Raw genomic sequence first — 23,017 nt, 5'->3', positions numbered from 1 at the left:
CCAACTATAAAGCTCGAGTGCATAACTTCCTGATTACAGAGAGACTTTATGCAATACTGAGAGACAGCCACATTATCTGGGCCATAACACTATCTGATGAGCATGAAGTGATCCGAATGTCCAAAACAATATTTTCCCCACTCAACCAGGAGTTCAGCTTCTGGGTCGGCGTGGTATTTTCCACTAACAGCATGCTGCCGTCAGTTCAGAAACATTACGACACAATTGAGCAACGTTGCATATGAATTTCAGTGCTGGGTATCTAGGCAATACATCCCAGTGGATGGCGGACGAGAACAAATAGCATGTTTCTTCAGTTGTTCATTACAGACAGAGTGCAGACCGTACTCAACCAGCCCATGCATTCACCTGAAGAAGGAGCCGTGCTCCGAAAGCTCGTGTTTGAAACAAACCTGTTGGACTTTAACCTGGTGTTGTAAGACTTCTTACTGTGCTCACCCCAGTCCAACGCCGGCATCTCCACATCATTATAAAGTGCAGCAGTGGTGGAAGGAATGAATGTTGACAGTGGTGGGTGGGGTATCCATTCAGGTGCCATTTTTCCCCTGGATGGTGTCAAGCGTTTGAGTGTTGTTGGAGCTGCACTCATCCAGGCAAGTGGAGAGTATTCCACCACACTCCTGACTTGTGCCTGGTTACATGTAGATGGCTTTGAAATTAAATGAAAATCGCTTATTGTCACGAGTAGGCTTCAATGAAGTTACTGTGAAAAGCCCCTAGTCACCACATTCCAGCACCTGTCTAGGGATCGAACTGTGCTGCTGGCCTGTTTGGTAAGCCAGCGATTTAGCTGAGTGAGCTAAACAAGCCCCTAGTGAGCTAAACCAGCCCCTAGTGAGCTAAACCAACCCCTTTGGGGAGTCAGATGAGACACTGCGTTCAGAGTCTCCAGCCTCTGGCCTGTGTTTGTAGTCACGGTGTTTACAAAGCTCAGCCCTGTTCAGTTTCTGGTCAATGGTAACCCCTGGACCTTGATTCTGCTGATGGTGTGAAGTAAGCAATTCTTGGTCTGAATTGTATTGGGAAAGGGCAATGTAATATTACAACACAAGAAACCAAAGAGTGTTACCTGGGTGGAAAGTAGCTATTCTGGTATAAAAGGAACTTAAATATAGCAATTAGCGGAACAACCGGATGATTCAAGGCATTTCTATATTGAGTGAAGTGTGAACAAAGAGGGGAATAGTTTTATTGTGCACCATCGCCCAAATCTATGTTTGATTATTTGATCATCAACTCCATACACATATCTAAAACTGCATTCACGGAAGTTAAACTCATTTTGAACAGCCAGCTATAGAGTTGGCTCATGAAACAAATCCCATCGTAATCATAAAGTGTGACCTATGGGTTGTAAAATTACATCAGGTTTTTCCTCAGCCTCTGTGTATTTTAGACAAGTAACCATGCATTTTCACAGACATCTCTTCATTGTAAATTATGGAGCTGGTGCCACTGAAGACCCCATCTCGTTCCAGGAGACTGGGCTTGTCAGGGGAAAAAAAAAAGGTTTTTTGCAGCTACTTATCGTCCTCCGACCCAGCGGTCACCTCAGTGGGTAAACTCTAGCCTCAGAGTAGCCCCACACTGGAGACTGTAGGACATGTCAACACTCCCAGTATGGGACTCAGAGTGCTGCACTGAGATCTACTTCAAACAAGATATTAAAACCTGTTCAGTCCTCCCAGGTAAGAGTTCATTTTACTATTTTCAAAGAGGTGAGTTCTCCCTACCTGCTAAGCCACTTTTTATCTTGCAAACAACAATATTTTTTAAAAACGGTCATTTACCGTGCAGAGATTTTTTGTATATAAATTGGTTGCCATATTTCTGCCATTGTCTAATGATAACTCCAGAGGTAACATTGCTCGTAAAGCACTTTGTGGGTTAAATGACCTGGGCTCAGGAACTTTACAAAGTTTCTTTATTGTTCTTTAGATTACATGTTCAGAACATCGTGGCTGCTGAATAATACCTGTATCTATACATCAAAACGTTCTAGTCTCATTATATCGAAGTAGGATAGCTTTTTTAGCCATGATGTGGAGATGCCGGCGTTGGACTGGGGTGAGCACAGAAAGAAGTCTTACAACACCAGGTTAAAGCCCAACAGGTTTGTTTCAAACACTAACTTTCGGAGCACAGCTCCTTCCTCAGGTGAATAGGATATTGGAGATACCTATTAGAAGAAACTTGTTATGTGGATAGATTGGAGAAGTTGGGACTCCTTTCCTTGGAGTGGAGAAGGCAGAGGAGATTAGATAGAGATGTTCAAATGGCCAGAGTAGATAGAGAAACTGTTCCCATTGGTGAAGGACTGAGAACAGGAGGGCACAGATGGGGGAGTGATTGGCAGAAGAAGAAATGGAGACGAGTAAAAAAAGATCTTCATGCACCAAGTGCCTGAATCTCCAACGCGCTGCCCGAGTGTGTGGGGGCTGCAGGTTCAATCAAGGGAATTGGATTATTATCTGACAAGGAAGGATGTGCAGTTTACGGCGGAATGAAACTCGGTAAATTGCTGCAAGGGCAGACATGACAGGCCTCCTGTGTTGTAACAACGCGGAGATGCTGTGAAGCATCAGTAGATATATCAGCAGCACATTCCCCAGCTGGCACCATTCCTACCCAAGTTCAAAGAGCTACAACAACTCTCACCATCTGTTCACGGTGGAATCCCAAGCAGCAAGGAGTTTACTTTGGAATTTAAATGCATTAGTTTTGCAACAGGTGCAAAAAATAAATAAATTGACATCTTTTTGTATAGTCGGTCATCTGTGAGACAATCTTGATAAAAGCACACTGCAGGAACAGCAACACACAGGACCAAAGGCTACTCAAAAACATGGGGCGAGATTCCCTGGCCTCCCCACGCACGGCGTGTTTCTTGGCAGCAGGAGGCGGCTTGGCGTTGGCTTGTGGTGGGATCTTCTGCTGTTACCACTGCCAATGGATGGATTACTAATGGGAAGAGGCATTTAGGAAAGGAATTCAAGAGGTTAGGGTCTGGACAGCTGACACCATGACAACCAGAGTGTTGAAAGTGTAAGGAGACAGGATTTATAAGCATCGTGGATTGAAGGACTGGAGATTGCTCGTCACGACGCGAGCACATTCCACACACTGGGAGTGCCGACAGGATGCGACACAAACTATTTAAATGACTCCTCCTGGATAAGGAAAGAAAGACACCACGTGAACCAAAAAGGATAATTTATTTCACTTCCAAAAAGAAATGAGCCTTTTTGACTTACATTTGCAATAAAGATTTACCAAGCATATATTAATTTTTGATAATGTATATGATTTAACACATAAAAAAAGTTGAATTCGGGCTGCAAATTAGTTCATTTTGCCATTTCCGTGACTACATTTTGATTCATGACATTATCCGAAGCAAATATTTATTCACACACCCCCACCCCCACCCCGCTGCTCCATTATCACCGTTATTTCAATGCCCGCAAGCAGTAATCCATCAGAAACCTTGCTCCAGGGCCCGTAAAAGGCTTTACAACCAGTGTGATAGAAACGTCATTTACACCCAAGAAAGTGGCAGGCCCAAATTCCCAAAACCCCAGATGGGCAACGTTAGCCCACAAATTAAGAGTCATAAGAACATCCACATCTTGGCACACGAACTTCACAGCTCTACATCATTTTAGAAGACACTTTGGTCACCCTCAAAGTTATTATGACAATCACAGCACTTGTCCAGGGGCAAAACTGTACCATTATCTTATCAGTAGTCTTAGACGCCTTACTTTTAAAATATTGTAAACGTGCAGAAATTGGTATTTATCTTAGGCAGCTTATTATTTCTTCGAAGCAGAATTTCCAGTCGCCAATTAGGTCTGAACCTTTCGGTATTCAAACAAGTCAGCTATCGATCGGCAAACAAATGTTCTCTTTCTCACCAGCATCCCAACCTGGTCAATTAGATGGGTCACTCTCCATTTTGTCAGAACAAATTCAGGTCGAAGGTTTTACTCTCTTAAGCTCCATTTTCGGACCTAAGAAAAAACAAATAATATGCAAAACAATATTTGCATTTCAAACATGCTCTCATCATACAGTCATAGTCACACTCTACCCCCTGGATCCTTGCCAGTGCCCATCCGACTTCCTTTGGAAATCATTCATCATCTCTGCTGTCTGCTTTCGCCACAGTCATTGAGTTCCAGGTCGTTATCACTCACTCCATAAAAAAGCTCCCTGCCTCAGCACATCTTAAAATCTTAACTCCAGGTCCCAAAATCCTTGGGTGGGATTCTCCAATCCTGGGGCTACGTGTTGACGTCGTCGTAAACGCCGGAGTGTTTCACAACGGCGTCATCTGGCCCCGAGGATCAGCGATTCTGCGTCGCACAAGGGGGCCAGCACGGCATTGAAGAGCCTCACGCAGCTCCAGCTGCCGATACCGGTGTCAGCACGGGCGGCACGGGTCCGTGCATGCGCGCCACGGCTGGCGCAAGTTCACGCATTCGCGCCACAGCCGGCGCAAGTTCGCGCCACGGCTGGCGTAAGTTTGCGCATGCGCGTTGGTTGCCTTCGCTGCGTCGGCCCCGACGCAACATAGGCCCCCCACTGGAATAGCGCACCCGCCGATCGGTAGGCCCCTATCACGGGCCAGGCCACCGCCAAGGCCCCCACCCCGGAGTCGGATACCCCTCTCCCCCCACCAGAGTGGCCCCGCAGCATGAACGCAGAGGTCCTGCCGGTTAGAGCCACACGGGAACGACGCCAGCGGGATTAATCGGGGGTCGGCGTCGCGTGATGCGCCCCCCCCCCCCCCAATTCTCTGAACCGGCACAGGGTCAGAGAATCCCACCCCTTGTACCGTCAGCTAATGGGAACATCAATGTTGTGAAGCATTCTCCCTTGACAAAACGCAGTCCCATCTTTTGTTTATTCCTTCCAAACGCGTCATCTCAGCCAGCTGGAAGGATAAAGGCAGCAGGTACCAGAACCCCACCACCTGGAGGTTCCCCTCCAAGTCACGCACCATCCTGACTTGGAAATATATCGCCGTTCCTTCACTGTCACTGGGTCAAATTCTCTCCCTAGCAGCACAGTGGGTGCACCTACACCCCAGGGACTGAGCGGTTCAAGAAGGCAGCTCACCACCACCACCACCATCTTCTCAAGGGCAATTCGGGGTGGCTAACAAATGCTGGTCTAGCCAGCGAAACCCACATCCAAGAACAAATTTAAAAAGTCTAACTAATGATTATCGTTCAAGCTTTGGAAGGTGGTGGTCGGCATCTCGAAAAGGGTCTATTACAATATTGAGGAATCAGAATGGCAAAGCCAATACACCCCACCGACTTTGAAAAGTGGTTCTGCTTTTCAGTGGATCAAGACCAGTCTCTCCCAGGAGTGACCAGCCTCACCCACCAGCTGGGCACATCACTGAAAGACCTGATGGTTTCAGAGACTAAGTGCTGACACCGGAACTGAATGGCTGGTTTTCTACGGCCCCGGAGCAATTTGGGACGGGCTAAAAGGCCACTACTGGCGCCACGGGGAACTAGCGCAATTCCAAATGATGCTGGTGTCAGATTCGCTGGAATCGGGATTGGCACAGGAGTGCCAGACAAGCTGGAGCTGCATAAAAACGCTCCACCCCCCACACACACTCGCATTCCAGCCAAGAAGATGCCACCTGAGAGTGGCCCCGGGATTTGCAGATGCAGAGCTGAAGACACTGCTGGATGCCGTGGAGGAGAGGCAGGACACGCTGTTCCCCGGGAGGGAAGGCAGCTCCCACCCACAGATGTCAACCAGGCCTGGGAGCAGCTGGCAGAGGCCGTGGGTCCCACTGCCAGGACCGAGCAGTAGTGCAGGCAGAAGCTACACAACCTCTCTCAACAACTTCTCCTTTAACTCATCTCACTTTCTCCAAATCAAAGGTGTAGCAATGGGTACCCGCAGGGGTCCCAGCTACGCTTACCTTTTTAAGGGAATGTGGAATATTCCTTGTCCCAGGCCTACCCGTGTCCCCTCCTACAGCTCCTTTATCGATACATTGATGACTTTTTGGTGCTCTCGACCAGACCTGGAAAAATTCATCAACTTCACTTCCAGTTTCCATCCCTCCATCACTTTCACCTGGTCCATTCAGACACTTCCCTTCCTTTCCTTGATCTTTCTGCCTCAATTTCCGGCAATAGACTATCCACTAATACCCACAACAAGCCCACTGACTCCCACAGCTATCTGGGCTACAGCTCTTCGCACCCTACACCCTGTAAGGACTCCATCCCTTTTTCTCAACTCCTTCGTCTCTATCGCATTTGTTCCGATGATACCACTTTCTAAAATGGTGCTTCGAAAATGTGTTCCTTCTTCCTCAACCATGATTCCCCATCTACAGTTGTGGACAGGGCCCTCAACAGTGTGCGGTCCATCTCCCGCGCCACTACCCTCGTCCTCTCCACTCCCTCCCAGAACAATGATTCCCCCTCGTTCTCACATTTCACCCCACCAGCCTCCGTATGTAAAGCTTTTATCCAGCTGCACAAACTCCTCAGGGTGGCCCAGGTGAGTCGCCATCTCTGTGCCCCTGGCACCAACGTCCGTCCCAAACCCCTTTCTCCCCCACACCACGCGGCCCCCACCAGGCAAACCAGGAGGCAGCACTGGGCAAGGGTGGGCAACGGCCCAAGGCCAGCCAGAGTGAGTCACCACCATCATCGTGCGCCTGGCACCAACCCCCATAGCACTCCCACCGAGAGGGCGATCGACCCCTACTCTGCACCACATGCCAACACCCATACCACCTGCCATGGCCAGGTGCCCCACACACAGGACACTGGCTGTGGACTTGTGCTGCCCACGTCCAAGTGTCTCACTCCCCCCCCCCCCCCCAGTACAACCACAGGGAGGGGCAGAGAAAGCAAAATCTGGAGTGGGCCCACCGGACCTACGGACCTTTCACCATTACAGAGGAGGACCGGGTCAGCAGTGTTGGAGGGTGGGCAGTCATTGAGGTGGACTTTGCCATTGAAGTTGCAAATGAGCCCCCAATGAATTGTGATGTCTCTATGGCATGTGTGTCATACACACACACTGAGTCTTGTTTTTTGTCTTGCAGGATCACTTGGCACTGAAGTGGGTCCAACTGGGGGTTCGGTTCCCTTCCCCCCCCCCCCCCCCCCCCCCCCAACCACCCCGACGCAATCCTGCGGTTCATCTGGTGACAAGGAGGAACCTGCTGATGACCCACACCCCCCAACACCAACCCCGCAACACCCCAGAGCACATGTCCAGGGACAACACTGACTTTGAGATACAACCGTCACTGACACCCTCCACCATCCCCAGAGACACTCACTGGGCACTTCAATGAAGAAGCTCCTGGGACACTGTCTGCTGTGCACCACACACGTGCTGCGGGGCATCAGGTGGAGTTAGGAACCTCCGAGGGACGGATGGCTCGAGGGTGGCCAGACGCCAGGGACCAGCTGCCATCCAAATGGGTCTGCAGCTTCTGGAAAGGGAGGTCCCAGCGATCGTGGAGATGCAGTCTCAGAGCCACTAGGGGGAGTCAGCAACCATCCTGTGCCTTCAGGTGTATTATAAGTCGGCACCGACCATATCTACCACACAGACCAACACCGCACTGGTGACATCCACAGTGGAGGCCCAGGATCAATGCTTCGGGCATCCAGTGCGGGTACTGGCCTAGCCACAGGATAGGGTGGCCATGTCACAGGCAGCCATGTACCAGAGGAACATGGACATTACAGTGACGTTCCAGAGCTTGGCCCAGTCACAATGGGGTCATAGATGTGGGTGTTGAGGGCATTGGCCTGGCACCGGCTGACCTGAGCCAGTCACAGAAGAACATGGCACGGCCACGAGGATCCTGGTTTGAGTCGAGAGCAGGCCTTCAGGTGATGGCGGAGCTCGTTCCGACCACGCCCTGTCCCAAGGTGCAGCCCGGGGGGCATCGGGCACCCCGAGGGAGAAGATAGTAATTGGTCCCAAGCTGATGTCTCCTGCAGGGGAGGTGCCAGAACACCGAGCACCCCCTCCCACCCCCAACACACCTGTCCTTGGCACATGCGAAGACTGCGGGGGCCATTTGGGCCGGGTCGCCAAAGGGCCAGATACGCAGAGGTTACCTCCACTTCTGATGTCCGCTTGGTGGAGCCACAAGAGGCGGCGTATGGGCACATAGTGAGAAAGTTAAACACCAGTTAAGTTGGCATGGGTGGTGATGCACACAGGTTAGTGATGATAGGGTCTAGGGCACAATACTTGTATATAACACAACAAAACACCTGTTCACCAACGTTCCGCACTGCCTCAGTCCTTTGCCTGAAGGGTGCGGGGGGGGCGGGCTGTGCTGGGCCAGAAGGTGTGCCAGATATGATCGGGCACCATATGGTAGGGCCAGCCCTGTGCACGGCCCACCACCGCACACTGCCCTGATATCCAACCCCACCCTGGACCCTACCCCCACCCTCGCCACCCCAGGGGTTCGATGAGACAGAATGGACAGCACGCATGCAGGGACCAACTGGCAGACGTCAGAAAGTGCTACTGAGGGCAGGAGTCAGTCCTCGTTGGACGACGCAGAGCATCAGAGCTCATCGTAGAGTGGGTCATCATCATCCGCCATTGCATGGATCAGACCTACTGATACTGTCAGCCAGCACCAGCCCCCTGTTGTGAGGCAGGTAGGAAGCACGGGGGTGGCCAGGCCCCCTAGTCGGTGAACCTGGAGGAAATCAGATGTACGGCAGCCATGGTGTTCATGCTGTGCGGCCTCCTGTGGCTGCCTGGTATCTCAAGCCCTGCCCACCCTGGCCCTCCTCCACATCCTCCTCATCAGAGGGGGCCTGGCATTCATCCACCTCAAACATGCTGCCCCTCTTTTCCCTCTGTTGAGGACGACACAGCAGGCCACCACGATGTGGGAGTCTCTCCCAGGGCTGCATTGGGAGGCCCCACCAGAACAGTCCAGGCACCTGAACCGCATCTTGAGCACAATACACTTCTCAATTACGCTCCTGGCGGCTGCATGGGCCTCGTTATAATGGTTCTCCACGTTGATCTGTGACCTCCAGATAGGTGTAATCAGCCACAGCTGCAACTAATAGCCCATCATCCAGAAGCCAACCCCTCACCCAGGGGAGCACCACGAATGAGTTGGGTACCATTGTGTGCCAGGGTGAAGGCACTATGCGCACTGCCTGGGCATCGGGTGTAGACGTGCTGCTGGTGATCATCACCAACTGTACATTGAGGGAGTGTGAAGGGCATCTCCTCATCCACCCCCATCACCCCTTGGACCTGGGGCATCCGGGTGATGGTGACGATTACCTCTGCCCGGGCAGCCTGGTCTATATCCAGGAGGATGTATTGTGTCACCTGGGCATTTAGGGCCTCCGTAATGGTGCATATGTATCTGTGCACAGATCTGTGGGAGATTGCAGACATGTCCTCACTCGGCACCTGGAAGGACCCCATTGCAAAAACATTCAGAGCAAACGTCGTCTTGACGGCCACCGGGATCGGCTATCCTCCCCCTTATCCCCCCCGACTCCGGATGTGCCATGATCCGGCACAGATGTCTCACGGTCTCCCTACTTAGCCGGACTGGCAGGTCCTCATAAGACAGGCCCTGCCACCGGTATACACTGGCCTTCTGAGACACCTCCTCCTCGGCCTGATGGGCGGCCGGCTCTCTATCCTCACCAGCTGCCTCCTGTTCCTCTGGGGAAGGCTCCGGTACTGCAGAGTCCTCCCCGGGCAGCTTCTGCCTCGTCCAGTCTTAGTGAATCCCCGAGGGCTGCTGGTGGCTGGGCAGATACCAATCACTCCTGGTTTGATATCAAAATCTATTGTCTGCAGGGGCTAAGGAGCAGACATGTTAGCATGGTGGCTCCTCCCGTGGCCAACCAGGTATACATGGCAGCCCTGGCCTGGCCTGCAGTCCCTAACCCCGCATGACTCTCTTTCTCCCCCCCCTCCCCCCCACCTGTTCCCTGACACTTTGACCTCCCGCCTGGACATCAAGGCACTTCACAGCAGCATCATCAATTGAAATTTGACTCTGAAGAACCACACGAGAAGATGATTTTTTTTTTTTTTTTAAAAAAGGTGAGCTCCTCTGCATTGATGACCACTCATTCCCTCTGAGAATACTCCCGTCTGTATCTGTCCCTTGGTCAGGGTGCCAGTTTCTTCAGGGCTGCATGGGCAAGTCTGTGGAGTGCAGCACAGAGTTGCATTTCTAATCCCCCCCCCCCCCGTTTGGATTTCAGACAGAAACACATAGAACATACTGTGCAGAAGGAGGCCATTCGGCCCATCGAATCTGCACCGACCCACTTAAGCCCTCACTTCCACCCTATCCCCGTAACCCAATAACCCCTCCTAACCTTTTTGGTCACTAAGGACTATTTATCATGGCCAATCCACCTAACCTGGACTGTGGGAGGAAACCGGAGCACCCGGAGGAAACCCACGCAGACACGGCGGGGGGGGGGGGGGGGGGGGGGGGAGAATGTGCAGACTCCGCACAGAGAGTGACCCAGTGGGGAATCGAACCTGGGACCCTGGCGCTGTGAAGCCACAGTGCTAATCACTTGTGCTACTGTGCTGCATCCACAGTATTTTGCTTTTTCCCTCTATTTTTCCTGGTTAAACACCTGCGCCCTTGTGTGCCAAGTCTGACTCAAGTTAAGCTGTAAAACGTCATCTAATCAGAAGTCCGTTTGCTGGTTTGCATTGCAACATAACTGGGTTAAGCCCAGCGAAAATTATCGCAGAGCTCAGCTCCAAAACATTTTGACCATTCGCATAGTGGCAATGTATAAATAGAAACAGAGCGCGGAAATAAAAACAGAAAATGCTGGATAAAACTCGGGTCTGGCAGCATTGGAGTTAACGCTTAGAGTCCAATGTCCCTTCTCCAGAATACATAGCTGTTGGATGAGGTAGGTTTACAGAATTGAAGCACAGAAGGAGGCGGTCCATTGTGTCTATGCTTTGAATGCACTATCCGATTAGTTCCACTTTCCCACTCTTTTCCCCATAGCTCCACACTTCCCTCCCAAATATTTATTCAAACCATCTTTGCAAAGTTACCACTGAATCTACTTCCTCTGCCCTTTCAGTCGGTCACTCCAGATCGGAACCTGACACACAAGCATCTTTCCCTTTCAGTCTCCTTCCTGCGTCTGCAAATACTGTGCCGTTTGATTACTGCCCCTTATTCCACCTGAAATTATTCCTCTGAATTTACTCAGCCCATGATTTTGAGCATCTCCCTTAACATTCTGTGTTCCTAGGAGACCAATCCCATCTTCTCTACATAACGCAAGTCCCACCCCTAATCCCTGTGGTGTTCTAGGTGGTTCTAATCCAAGATGGTTGGTGCAGTGTTCACAAAGACCACACCGAGCTTTTATATTAAACAAAGCTAAATATTTATTTACACTACTTAGTTGGATTTGACACTTACTCTGATATAATAAACAGTTTTTTTTTAAATTATAAATTTAGAGTACCCAATTCATTTTTTCCAATTAAGGGGCAATTTAGCATGGTCAATCCACTTACCCTGCACATCTTTGGGTTGTGGGGGTGAAACCCACGCAAACACGGGGAGCATGTGCAAACTCCACACGGACAGTGAGCCAGAGCCGGGATCGAACCTGGGACCTCAGTGCCGTGAGGCAGCAGTGCTAACCATTGCACCACCGTGCTGCCCCATAGAATAATCATACAATCTACACTCATTTTCTATTCATTTACTATTGCAATTACAATCTACACTCATTTACTATTAATCTCTACACTAAAACAATAACTATGATCTGCTCTCACTCACACCATCTTTCCTACAGTCTGTTTCTAGCTTTCTCCTCAACACTCTCTCCCAGAAGGCTTAGCATCGATGCCTTATATAGTTCTGCATCTAGCACCCTCTAGTGGTTGATTTGGACATAACATTAACCCTTACAGTTCTGTACATTTATCATAATGTCACAACCCCATTCCTTTCCAAGATGGCGTCGGAGCGAGGCGACTCTCTGCGAGCTCTCCCCAACAGATCCACTTTTTAAACTTAACTTATACTCATTCTAATCTTTTAAAAATTAATTCTAAAACTAACATTATTACTAACCTCTCTCTTTTATCTTCTCTTGCAGGCTTGAACATCCTTGGAGACCTTTTGACCCGACCCGACCTGACCTCCGCCACCTGGAAGCATAATCAAAGACCCCTTCCCACCCAGCTTACACTCTCTTCCAACTTCTTCCATCGGGCAGGAGAGACAGAAGTCTGAGGACACGCACGAACAGACTCAAAAACAGCTTCTTCCCCACTGTCACCAGACTCCTAAATGACCCTCTTATGGACTGACCTCATTAACACTACACCCTGTCTGCTCCATCCGATGCTGGTGCTTACGTAGTTACATTGTATATCTTGTGATGCCCTATTATGTATTTTCTTTCATTCCCTTTTCTTCCCGTGTACTTAATGATCTGTTGAGCTGCTCGCAGAAAAATACTTTTCACTGTACCTCGGTACACGTGACAATAAACAAATCCAATCCAATCCAATCTAACAAATTTCTCCATACTCGCTCTTAAAGGTTGTGACATCCTTCCTGAGGTACAGTGTCGAGAATTGAACACAAAAACTCCAACTGGGGCCCAATCTGTGGTGTATAAGCAGGTTTCATAGTTACACGTCAGGATTGGGACAAGGGTTACTGACTGTCAAGGAAACAACTCACCTGTTGCAACAGCAGGAGAGAGATAGCGACACCTCTTCCACTCTGTACCTGCCAGAATCCGGCAGATCTTTGCACTCCGCTATAAAAACACGCAAATCAGTCTGAGGGAAGCCAACCTGCTGGTAAAGCTGAAGAGCAGAAGGAAATACGTACTGGTCAGCATTGAGCTATGTAGAACAAATACTTTACATTGTCCAACAAAATTCAATGGGCTCTTAGAACATAGAACAGTACAGCACAGAACAGGCCCTTCGGCCCTCAATGTTGTGCCGAGCCATGATCACCCTACCCAAACCCACGTATCCACCCTATACCCGTAACCCAACAACCCCCCCCATTAACCTTGAATCTCTACAGTAGAGACTTCAACCCAGAAGTCAAAGAGGTTTCTCTCAATATTCCCGGCCTAGAAATCAGATTAATCTCGCGGTTACAGAGGTTGTGCAGTTCAACTGAAAAATAGATTACACATATCCCACGTTTAAAAGTCTAAAGATTCTCCAATATGATCAGAGCCCAAACTTTTTCCAGCTCCAACTCCTTCTCATTGTATACAACATTTGAGACCAAAGATGATGGAGGGACAAATAAAAATCCTGACATTGGGATGTAAACTCTTGGAAAAAGGCATCTCCACACCGACGATACCTTTCACACAAGCTGAAGCACTGATCACAGCAAAACAAAAAAGAACATCTTAGGAAGTACTTCATCGGCAGTAAATTGCTCTGACACGCACCCCACATTATTTAATATTATTGTCCGTCATTGGGCATTGTTTTCTCATATTTCTCCATATGAGACTTTGTGGGTGTCTTGTTATGCTCTTGGTGTAGCACAAGCTGCTTCCTTGATGTTTGTTCTGACAAAGGAAGGTTCAGACGTGGAGATAACTTCAACACGTTTATTTAACTATTTACAATTCTCCTCCTCGGGTTCGCCTCTACTGTTAATCCTTCTATAGCTACTCAGCCTGACGAATCAGTCTGCTACAATCCAGGTGGTGGGTGTGATGTTCAATTAACCCTGCGTCTGTACTCACTGTGTGTCTCCACTGGAAAGAGGAAGATCATGTGTGCTGCGTCCTTTATATATGGGTTGGTACCACAGGGGATGTGGTAGTGTCACCTGTGTATCGTGAATGCCCATTGGACGTGTCCTATCTTACTGACCTATTGGTTGAGTCTCCGTGTGTCATGTCTCTGGTGCTCCCTCTAGTGTCTAGCTAGTCTACGTGCACTTACATTAACCCCTTGTATATCTACAGTGATGCATATCACCACAGTGGGATCCATAGTCGCTGTTGAGGATTCTTAGGGCAACTCCCTCCTGGCTGTACACCACTGCCACTGGGAGAGGACATACATAGAGATGGTGATCGTTGTGTCTGGGACATTTGCTGTAAGGTATGATTCTGTCAGGCTGTTGCTTGACTAGTCCGTCAAGACAGTTCTCCCAGTTTTGGCACAAGCCCCCAGATGCTAGCAAGGAGGACGTTGCAAGGTCAACAGGGCTGGGCTTGCTGTTGTTGTTTCCTGGTGCCTGGGTCGATGCTGCGTGGTGCGATCAGTTTCTTTCCTTTGTAACAGTTTGATACAACTGAATGTCTTGCTCGGCCATTTCAGAGGCCATTTAAGAGTCAACCACATCGTTGTGGGTTTGGTGTCACATGTAGGCCAGATCAGGCAAGGATGGCAGATTTCCTTCCCTAAATGTTTTTTTTTTAAATGTCAATAGTTTCATGGTCACCGACTTTTAATTCCAGATATCTATTGGATTCAATTTCCACCATCTGCCACAGCGGGATCAAACCAGAGACCTCAGGATATTACCCTGCGTCTGTGGACCACCAGTCCTGTAACAACACCACCTCCCCACAAGGATGTCCCGGCCTTAAATATATTCAGCAATGGAGCATTCACAACCCTCTGGAGATAGAAAATTCCAAGGAACCACAACCCTGATTGAAGAAATTTACCCTCGTCGCAGTTTACAATCAGCCCAATAATCCTGAGACTTGTACCCGTGTTCTCGATTCCCCAGACCGGAGAAAACAACCACAGCGTCAGTGGGGAAAACCTCTCTACCAATTCAGCTTTGAAAACCAGCCTGGCTCTCGTGATTACCCCAGCTAACCCCTTGAATTTAAATGATACCACACACACACAAATACAAGCGCCTGAATATCAGTTGTCACAATGGCCAGTCCATCCCTGCTCACTACCACTTTCTGAAGGGCAATTAATAATAATAATAATAATCTTTATTGTCACAAGTAGGCTTACATTAACACTGTAATGAAGTTACTAGGCTTACATTAACACTGCAATAAAGTTACTGTGAAAAGTCCCAAGTCACTACCTTCCGGCGCCTGTTCGGGTACACAGAGGGAGAATTCAGAAAGTCCAATTCACCTAACAGCACGTCTTTCTGGACTTGTAGGAGGAAATCGGAGCACCCGGAGGAAACCCGCTCAGACACGGGGAGAACATGCAGACTCCGCACAGTGTGATCCAAGCTGGGAATCGAACCTGGGACCCTGGCGCTGCAAAGCAACAGTGCCAACCACCGTGTGCTACCGTGCCACCCAATTAGTGTTGGGCAATTATCGCACTGACCTAGCCAGCAGCAATCACATCCCATGAATGAATATAAAAATTCCCACTCTTCAGCATTCAACTGCACACAGCCTCTGAATACATTCTAAATTTAAACGTCATTTGATGGCTAAGAAACCTAACCATTATAAATAGTGGACAGCAAGACAAGGAGGACTACACCTACCTTAATTGTTTCATAAGTGTCAGTAATCAGGGCTATAAAGAGACTGAGAACCATGTAAATGAAGAGGGTGATGAATGTGGACAGATAGACTCGACTGAACACCCAGACTATGTAGCTCTTGTCCTGCATTGCAGCAAAAGTCGCAAACATGTCATCTCCGTTGATCAAAGAGAAGAGGCACTCAGAGACCATATTCAAAGAACGAAACTGTCAGAAGAGAACCACACAATTATTCTTGGTTTGTCGAGGTAAGATTACCACCCTAAAAAAAAATCCAAATGATTTTGTCCGCCACACATGCCAGCTCTTGATCGTGAAATGTGCGGCAGGAGGGGTGCAGAGAGATCGTGGTGTTCATGCGCATAAATCCTTCAAGCAGTGAGGGGGCAATTTGAGAAGGCAGTCTACAAAAAGCCCATCTGTTATCTTGTTATAAATAAATAAATAAATAAATAAATGAATAGAACGCAAAAGAGCAGGGCCGGTGCTAGGAATTGCGGGCCCAATTAGAAAAGTGATGGCGGGGCCCCTACTCTACAAAAGTAAAAATTTATGTATGTTTATATTTCGTGTAGTATGCTCGTCTTTAACCAAAAAAAAACATTAAATGCTTGATATACTAAAATTTTGAAACTTACTTACCCGGGCGGAAGGATTTGGCGGCGCAGGGCTGAAGGATTTGTCAACGGTAATGCGGTGCGTTCCCCAAAAGTAAAAACTACCCTATAGTTCCTCTTAGAATACAGAAAAGGCTTCAAACGGTAACTCTGTCGCCGCTGGCGCGGGGCCCCCTTAAGGTGCGGGGCCCAATTTGATGAAATTGGTCAAATAGGCTTAAAACCGGCCCTGCAAAAGAGGTCCCGTTACAACTTGGTCTTCAGCGGGAATATTGGGCACCAAATTGGGGGAGGTGTACCGGGGGTGAGGAACTTCAGGTCAGAGTAGACTTTGGGAAGATTAGACGCATTTTTCGTGGGCTGAAGGTGGTTCAAGATGATGAAAGCTTTAATAGAGTTGAGAGAGAGAAATGTACTCCCTCTGATCAGTGGGTCAATAATCAGATCTAGATTCCTACTCAGCGCAGGAATTTTTTTTTAAATTCAGTCACGGGATGTGGGTGTTGCTGGTTATGTAAGCAGCTATTACCCAGCCCCAACTGCCCTTGGCGAGTGGCCTTCTCGAAACCCCGGAGACCCTGTGTTGCAGGGACACCCACAAAGCCGTGAAGAAGGGAGTTCCAGGATTTTGACCAAGGTGACAAGAGAAGGAACGGCGATATATTTCCGAGTTAGGGCGGTGAGTGACTTGGAGGGGAAGCTCCAAAAAGACTTCAAATCCTGACAATTCCAAGTGAAAGAAATTTTCCACTTCCAATCTAGATCTTTTGCCAATGACTTTGAATCCATGATACCCGACTGATGACCCACTCACCAGAGGGAATACATTTTATCTCCTTTGTCTATCAAAGCTTTGCCTGAGGCAAGCAATGGTTTGAAAAAAGGGGAGTTGAACAAGTTTCTGGAGATGAATAGCTGCTGACAAAAAGCAGGAATGCAGGGTGAAGCATAGCTGCTATTTTAGAAAAAAACCAGTACCGGTAGAAGGGCCAAATGGCCTTCTTTGACAAGTTTCAATTACTAAGAAAACCCAAGTGGGTTTTACTTTTAAAAAAAGGTAAAAGAAAAAATATAGCTCCTCTCTTGCTCACCTTTTGATGGTAGGGTCCCAGTACAATCCACCCACAGAAACAGTAACCCAGGTAAATCATAGACGCACAGCAGCAGAACCGAATGACATTTGGGAAGGCTGCTCGGAGCGTTAAAATAAGAACCTGCGATAAAAGCAAAAGGGAAGTCAAAATTCCACAAGAGAGAAGACCTTCAACGTGACACAAAGAAAGCCAATTGCCAATTCTTACGTTATACTTTTCAAAGAAGCCCAAGTATCGGATGACTCCAACCCAAACAAGCAAGGTGGCCGTGCCTAGTAAAATACTGCAGACGTCATAAGATGCAAAACTCTGCAAGGAAAAGAAAAGGAAAAGTTTGAGCTTGTGAAACTGCATAGGGAGGAATTTATGATGCTGTTAGGAACAGGGGAGGCCACTCAACCTCTTGTCCTAGTTCTACCTTTCAAATGGGAAAATGGAGACCCCCAGGGTGATGCTTTGGGGACCCCGGTTCAAATCCCACCTCAGCACACGGTGGAATTCAAATTCAATCAAAACATCTGGAATTAAAAGTCTGATGTTGACCATGAAACCATTGTCAATTGTTATAAAACCCCATCTGGTTCAAGGACAATAAGAAATGGACAATAAATGCTGGCCCAGCCAGTGCCGCCCACGGCCCCTGAATGAGTTAAAAACGGAAATGAGATCGAGGCAGATGTGCAAACTATTCACCTGCCTTTGCCCCACACCCCTTAATACCTTTGCTTAACATCAATCAATTTCAGATTTAAAATTTACAATTGATCTAGCATCAATTGCCATTTGTGGAAGAGATTCCCCAAGTTCTACCATCCTTGTGTGCGTTGAATGTTTCCCAAATTTCACTCCCGAAATTTCTGGCTCTAATTTTTAGACCAAACTCTCTACATTCAGGCTCTCCAATCAGTGGAAATAGTTTTAGTCTATCTGTTCCCCTTAATATTTTCAAGCTTCAATCAAATCACCCTTCGAACTTCTGGGGAATACAACCCTAATTTGGACCCTTTACTTCATCCACTTTGTTCAACCCTTGGGAATTCAGGTATCACCGACATTGCAGAACGGTGAGAGACTGAGGAGATTGGATCTGTACAACTGAAACAATTTGATTGAGCTGAACAGACGATTTGTACGTTCGCTGACAGCGATCGACACTGTTACTTGGAGAAGCCACAGGATAGGGTGGGAAATGAAAGGACGTAGGGAGCTCAGTACATTGGGAGCCCCAATCAGAGATGGGGGTAGAGATTTACAGGGGGAAGAGCTGTTTAATATTAGTAAAATCTGGGATGGAGCAATAAGAACCGTTTGCATTTATGGGAGCGGAGAGAAACAAGAGAATGGGGTGCTCAGTACTTAAAAGGGCATAGTTTTAAATTAATTGGTCAAAGAACCAAGCTGAAAGAAGGAGAATTGAATTAAATGCAGCAAGGACCTCAAACCTGATACCTGAAAGGGCGGTGGGAGCAGTTTAAACTGTAACTTTCAAAAGGGATTGATGTACCATCAATTGGACGCGAGGCATGATGAAGGTCCAAACTTGGGCTTTAATCAGCTAGATGTTAGCCCGGTGGTCGACTACAGAGAAAGGCCGACCGCCGGGAACTCTGGGTACTTATACCCCGCCTCGGAGGCGGGGTCTACTTGCCTCTCAACCAATTGGTGAGCAGTCTCATGACTAGTCCCAGCCAATCAGACGAGAGGCACATGACCAGCCAGAGCCAATGGGAAACCAGCACTCCCATTCATACCACCACAGGGATTGAAACGGAGACACTTGCAGAGCTATGGGGCAAAGACAGGGGGAGTAGTACTAATTGAATAACCCTTTCAAAGAGTCATTGCAGGCAGGATGGCCAAACACCATCCTTCAAAAGGTGTAAGATTGAGCCAGGGCCAAACAATTCAAGGTGTGGAAGGCAAATTTAAGATAGATTTTTTTTTAAAGGATTCCCTCCTGGCATGTGGGTTCATTAACTGCTAGAGAGGGTTGCCAGTATGAATGGCCTCCTTCTGTGTTGAGTTCTGGAACAAGTTTCTCCACTTTAACAAACTGATTGGCCAGCAGAAATTCCGTGGCGTTACTGGCGACACCTCCTCCACACAAAGTGGTTCATCTCAACTGAAGAGGAACGGGCATTGGCGGCGACTTTTACGAGCAAGACCACTCAACATAGCTCAAGAGTCTATTGATTAAATGCAGCAATGGACTAGGCCTGGGCCCCAGCAACCACTCTTCATTTACCATTCTGACTTTTTATAATTCATTCACAGGATGCACATGTGGCTGGCCAGGGTGATGTTTGTTGCCCAACCCTCTTTGTCCTTGTATTGAGTGGATTGCTGGGCCATTTCCGAGGGCTTTTACGAGAAAACCACATTGTTGTGGGTCTGGACTCGCATGTAGGCCAGACCGGGCAAGGATGGCAGACTTCCTTCCTTCGATGGCATTTTTATTGAATTTACCGAATTGAAATTCCCCAGGTGTCATGATGGGATTTCAACTCTTGAAACCTGCTACATAGAAGGAGGCCATGTTGCCCACTGAGCCTGTGCCAGTGGAGCAAATAGAGCTCTCCAGCCGAATCCCATTTTCTAGTTTATGGCATTTCAAAATACTCATCCAAGTGTTTTTAAATGTGATGAGTATCTGTCTCCCAAGTATCCAAAGGATTACTTCACGTGGCTACATTACTAGCCCAGAAACATAGAATCCCTATCGAGCAGGAGGAAGCCATTCAGCCCATCAAATCTGCACCAGCCCCCTGAAAGATCACCCTACCAAGTCCACTTCTCTACCCTATCCCCATAACCCCACCTAACCTACACATCTTTGAATACTTTAAGAAAATAAATTTAGAGTACCCAATTCTTTTTTTCCCAATTAAGGGGCAATTTAGCGTGGCCAATCCACCTAACCTGCACATCTTTGGACTGCGGGAGGAAACCGGAGCATTCGGAGGAAACCCACGCAGACACGGGGAGAACGTGCAGACTCCGCACAGTCACCCAAGGCCGGAATTTAACCTGGATCCCTGGTGTTGTGAGGCAGCAGTGCTAACAAAACCACTGTTACCACTCCCCATTGGAGGACAGACATGCTTTACAGGGGGCACAGCAACGATTTCCGGGGATGAGGGGCCCGTCCTATGAGAGGCTGAGTAAATTGGGTCTGTAAACTCTGGAGTTTGGAAGAATGAGGCAATCTCAACAAACAAGATTCTGAGGGGAGGGGGCCTCGAGAAACCATATCCTTTGGCTGGGGAATCTGGAAGGCAGGTGGCAGCTTTGCACGACAGGGGTCCGACCGTGTCGGACTGAGATAAGGAGAATCCTCTTCACTCAATGGTTTGTGAATCTCAATTCTCTGCGGACAGACAGATCTTTGGTCTCTTAGAGAATCAGGGATTATGGAGAGTTGAAGTCCAGGATCATATTGAGTGTTAGAGCAGACCAAATGGGCCGAATGGTCTGCTCCTATCTTATGTTCAAGCACCAGGCTGGACTCCTGGTTCCTTTCCCGTACCTTGGTTTCAATTTCCAGTTTGAGGACAGATCCAACGATCGTCAGCAAGTCGCTAACGATGATGAGAATGTACCAGCCATTCACAAACTCCATGCGGTCGCTCCACGTCACAGCTTTGTTATAGTGGAGCAAGAAGAAGTCCACAAACTCCTGGAGTGGAAGAGCAGCAGCAGTTACTGGCGGGTCAGTTTTGGCAGCAGAATTACAGCAAAGCAAATCCTTATTCAACACCATACGTACATACTGCAGCTTTATTCCATTGACAACAGATCGGGTGCAGAGAGTTAGCGAGGTCAAACAAATCACAACAATAAGAGCATCAAAGACCATCATGTAGTGAGTGTTCTTTTGTACTTTGAGAAAGAAAGAAATGAAAATTTTACAAAAATTACCAATGCAAATCAGCGGGTAAAAATTCGGTGTTGATTCAAAGTCATTTCCATCTACAGCAATCGATGGAAAGCAGATCCATCTAGTGGACGGGTATTAATTAGCACATTTACCGACTTCCACTCAGGAGGAAGGCCATTCGGGCCATCAGGATGTATCCTGAAGTTCCCACCAATTCACTTCCCCAGCTGCTTCCACCCAGACCATCGGCAACTGTGGCAGTTAACAGTCTCTTCAAAAGGGGTCAACGGAGTGTGGATATGCGGAATAGGGGAGGAAAGCTCATATCCATTCTTTCTTTATAAGAACAGATAGAGTTATTAAGACTGTCAACACTCCTCACGATCATAGCATCCCTCGTGCAGAAGGGGCCCCACAGTGTCTGCAATGATCCTCTGAAAGAGCACCTCCTTCCGCCCTATCCTCAAAGACAAAGATCACCCTTCAGTCTCTGGAAAGATGAAGCTCCTGGACAGTTCAGCATGGGCGGGGTGGTCTTAGGCAGAAAGGGTGGACAGGTTACGTTTATATCCGCTGGAGTTTAGAAAAGAAAGAGGCGAATTGATTGAAACATACAAGATCCGGAGGGGATTTGACCGGATGGATGTGGAGAGGCTGTTTCCTCTCGTGGGAGGATCTCAAACTAGGGGTGACTGGCAGAAAGTAATTCTCCTCATCCATGGCCAAATGGCGACCCCAAATTTTCAAACAGAGGGTGGTGAGTCTTAAAAGGTAGAAGTAGACACATTCTTGACAAGCAAGAGGGTGAAAGGTTAACCGGGTGTAGGTGGGAATGTGGAGTTGAGGACAGTTGAGTACTGAATGGCAGTTCCGGCTCAAATCGGTCAAATGGCCTATTGCTAATTTGTATTTATGTCAGTAAAATATTCAACCATTAATTAAATCTGCAAAAGACTAAATACGGGTGGAGGTGGTGAGCTGTTCGACAGTCGAGGATTATTCCCATCGGATTGGTTTGCTTTTTGATTGGTCCAGGAAAGCAGGGCGTGGTTGGGCTCGATACATCAGATGTCATGTGACAAAACCACCCAGAATTCCTACAAGTGAAGTTGGCAATCTCGAACGCTAACCTGGCTAAATACAGATAGCGGCACATCTCTGGTGTGGAGGAAGAGATTCTCATTTCTCCAGATATGGGCTCCAGCTTTCCGGCCGATCATGCCCCTGGACCGTCGGACCCGCTGATCCCGCCACGGGTGCATTCAATGGGAAATCCCGTTGATGACTGCAGGACCAGAAGATCCCGCCATTGGCCAATAGTGCTGTCTCCTGCCACAGCGAAACACACGGACGTTTGTGCGGCAAATCCCCCCATGGACTTCAGAAAGGAGCAATAGTGCCTAACAGACCTCAACTCTCCAAGGAGTTTCATTGGCTTGTCCTTCCTTTCAAGTCCCTCCATGGCCTCACTCCTACCGGTGCTTTGTAAACTCCACCAGCCCCACCGCCGTCCACAATCTCTCGTCTCTGTGCAGGCCTCTATCCTGTGGGGGAGGGGTCCCTGACTTCAGCTGCCTGGGCATTCAAATTCCCATAAGACCATAAAGATATGGGAACAGAATTAGGCCATTCAGCCCATCGAGTCTGCTCCGCCATTCAGTCATGGCTGATATTTTTCTCATCCCCATTCTCCTACCTTCTCCCCATAACCCCTGATCCCCTTATTAATCAAGAACCTATCTATCTCTATCTTAAAGGCACTCAGTGAATTGGCCTCCACAGCCTTCTGCAGCAAAGAGTTCCACAGATTCACCACCTTCTGGCTGAAGAAATTCCTCCTCATCTCTGTTTTAAAGGATCG

At 48.3% G+C, this 23,017-nt stretch overlaps 1 protein-coding gene across 7 annotated transcripts in view; it reads right to left on the bottom strand.

Moving 5' to 3' along the window:
* Window positions 1–3,217: 3,217 nt before the first annotated feature.
* Window positions 3,218–23,017, bottom strand: part of LOC119964323 (mucolipin-3-like) — a 64,427-nt gene continuing 44,627 nt past the window's right edge. For 4 of the 7 annotated variants that reach the window (XM_038793628.1, XM_038793629.1, XM_038793627.1 and 1 more), the window contains exons 8-13: window positions 21,046–21,158; window positions 20,806–20,955; window positions 17,277–17,588; window positions 15,569–15,775; window positions 12,785–12,912; window positions 3,218–4,034 (exon numbers count right to left, since the gene is read on the bottom strand). In XM_038793628.1, the coding sequence (XP_038649556.1) occupies window positions 4,016–4,034; window positions 12,785–12,912; window positions 15,569–15,775; window positions 17,277–17,588; window positions 20,806–20,955; window positions 21,046–21,158 (929 nt within the window). In that variant the 3' untranslated portion in view covers window positions 3,218–4,015. Of the gene's footprint in view, window positions 4,035–12,780; window positions 12,913–15,568; window positions 15,776–17,276; window positions 17,589–20,805; window positions 20,956–21,045; window positions 21,159–23,017 lie in introns of those variants that run through there. The other 3 variants (XM_038793630.1, XM_038793632.1, XM_038793631.1) reach the window with 2 other exon arrangements.

The sequence above is a fragment of the Scyliorhinus canicula genome, chromosome 4 (genome assembly GCF_902713615.1).
Source record: "Scyliorhinus canicula chromosome 4, sScyCan1.1, whole genome shotgun sequence".
Classification (NCBI taxonomy): domain Eukaryota; kingdom Metazoa; phylum Chordata; class Chondrichthyes; order Carcharhiniformes; family Scyliorhinidae; genus Scyliorhinus; species Scyliorhinus canicula.
The sequence above is the reverse complement of the archived record's forward strand: the minus strand, read 5'-3'. Positions and strand labels throughout refer to the sequence as shown.